At 41.8% G+C, this 912-nt stretch overlaps 1 protein-coding gene across 1 annotated transcript in view; it reads left to right on the top strand.

Moving 5' to 3' along the window:
• Positions 1-697, top strand: part of Fam98b (family with sequence similarity 98 member B) — a 23,540-nt gene extending 22,843 nt beyond the window's left edge. The window contains exon 8 of the mRNA XM_026787841.1: positions 1-697. This exon is cut by the window's left edge and continues 255 nt beyond it. Coding sequence (XP_026643642.1) covers positions 1-159 — 159 coding nt within the window. The 3' untranslated portion in view covers positions 160-697.
• Positions 698-912: the final 215 nt, after the last annotated feature.

Raw genomic sequence — 912 nt, 5'->3', positions numbered from 1 at the left:
GGGTGGGGAGGAGGTGGGGGAGGAGGTGGTCGAGGAGGTTTCCAAGGCAGGGGAGATTATGGTGGGAGGGGAGATTATGGTGGAAGAGGGGGCTATGGCGGGAGAGGGGGCTATGGCGGGGGAGGCGGAGGAGGTGGTGGTGGGTACAGAAGATACTAAGACTGCAGCTGTTAGAGCCCTGCTTTCTACTAGATACCGTGTAGCGATAGTGTTCTGAGGAACATACTTGAACGTCCAGAGGTAGAGCATGGTGGTGTCTCTGAGGATGGCGTTCTTGAATGTAGAAGGCCATTTTATACCACCAGGTGAGCCTGCCTGCACCACGATGTTTTCCATGTTTTCTGTACTTAGCATGCTGTGTCTTTTTAAAGAGAAAAAAAACCCCAAAAACTATTTTTAAAAATTAAATATTTATTACCAGCAACTTGGAAAATGGAATGTATTTTATTGTCATGATTGATTTTAGACTGTAAACTGGTATTTGTTCAGGATTGAAACACACAAATGGCCCCACCTGTAACAGAAAGGAACCCAGACTCTTGTCTTGTTTGTATTCCTGTGGATCTGTCCTATATTGTTAATTCTATTTTACAAAACAGAGAAAGTGTCTAATGTTTGTGCTCAGTAGGCAGTTGTCATTTTTTTTTTAATAGAATGAAATTCCTCTGGTTAGGTTTTTATTAAATTTCTGTTAACTGAAGCCAAAGTCTTCTTTATTTCACTATGTATATGTGACTTATTTTCCAGCTGGATGTGAAACCTGTGTGGTTGGCAGAATAGCTAAGTTAAAGATTGTGAGAACCAAAGATGACTGGTAACTACAATGAAACAGTGTTTTCTGGACATGGGTCAGTTACACATCTGAATTCGTAGAGTTATCTATGCAAGATGAAGCCAGACAAATCCCAGCAT

This window comes from Microtus ochrogaster (genome assembly GCF_000317375.1).
Source record: "Microtus ochrogaster isolate Prairie Vole_2 chromosome 14 unlocalized genomic scaffold, MicOch1.0 chr14_random_1, whole genome shotgun sequence".
NCBI classification, from domain to species: domain Eukaryota; kingdom Metazoa; phylum Chordata; class Mammalia; order Rodentia; family Cricetidae; genus Microtus; species Microtus ochrogaster.
This window is presented reverse-complemented; position numbering and strand designations above follow the sequence as displayed.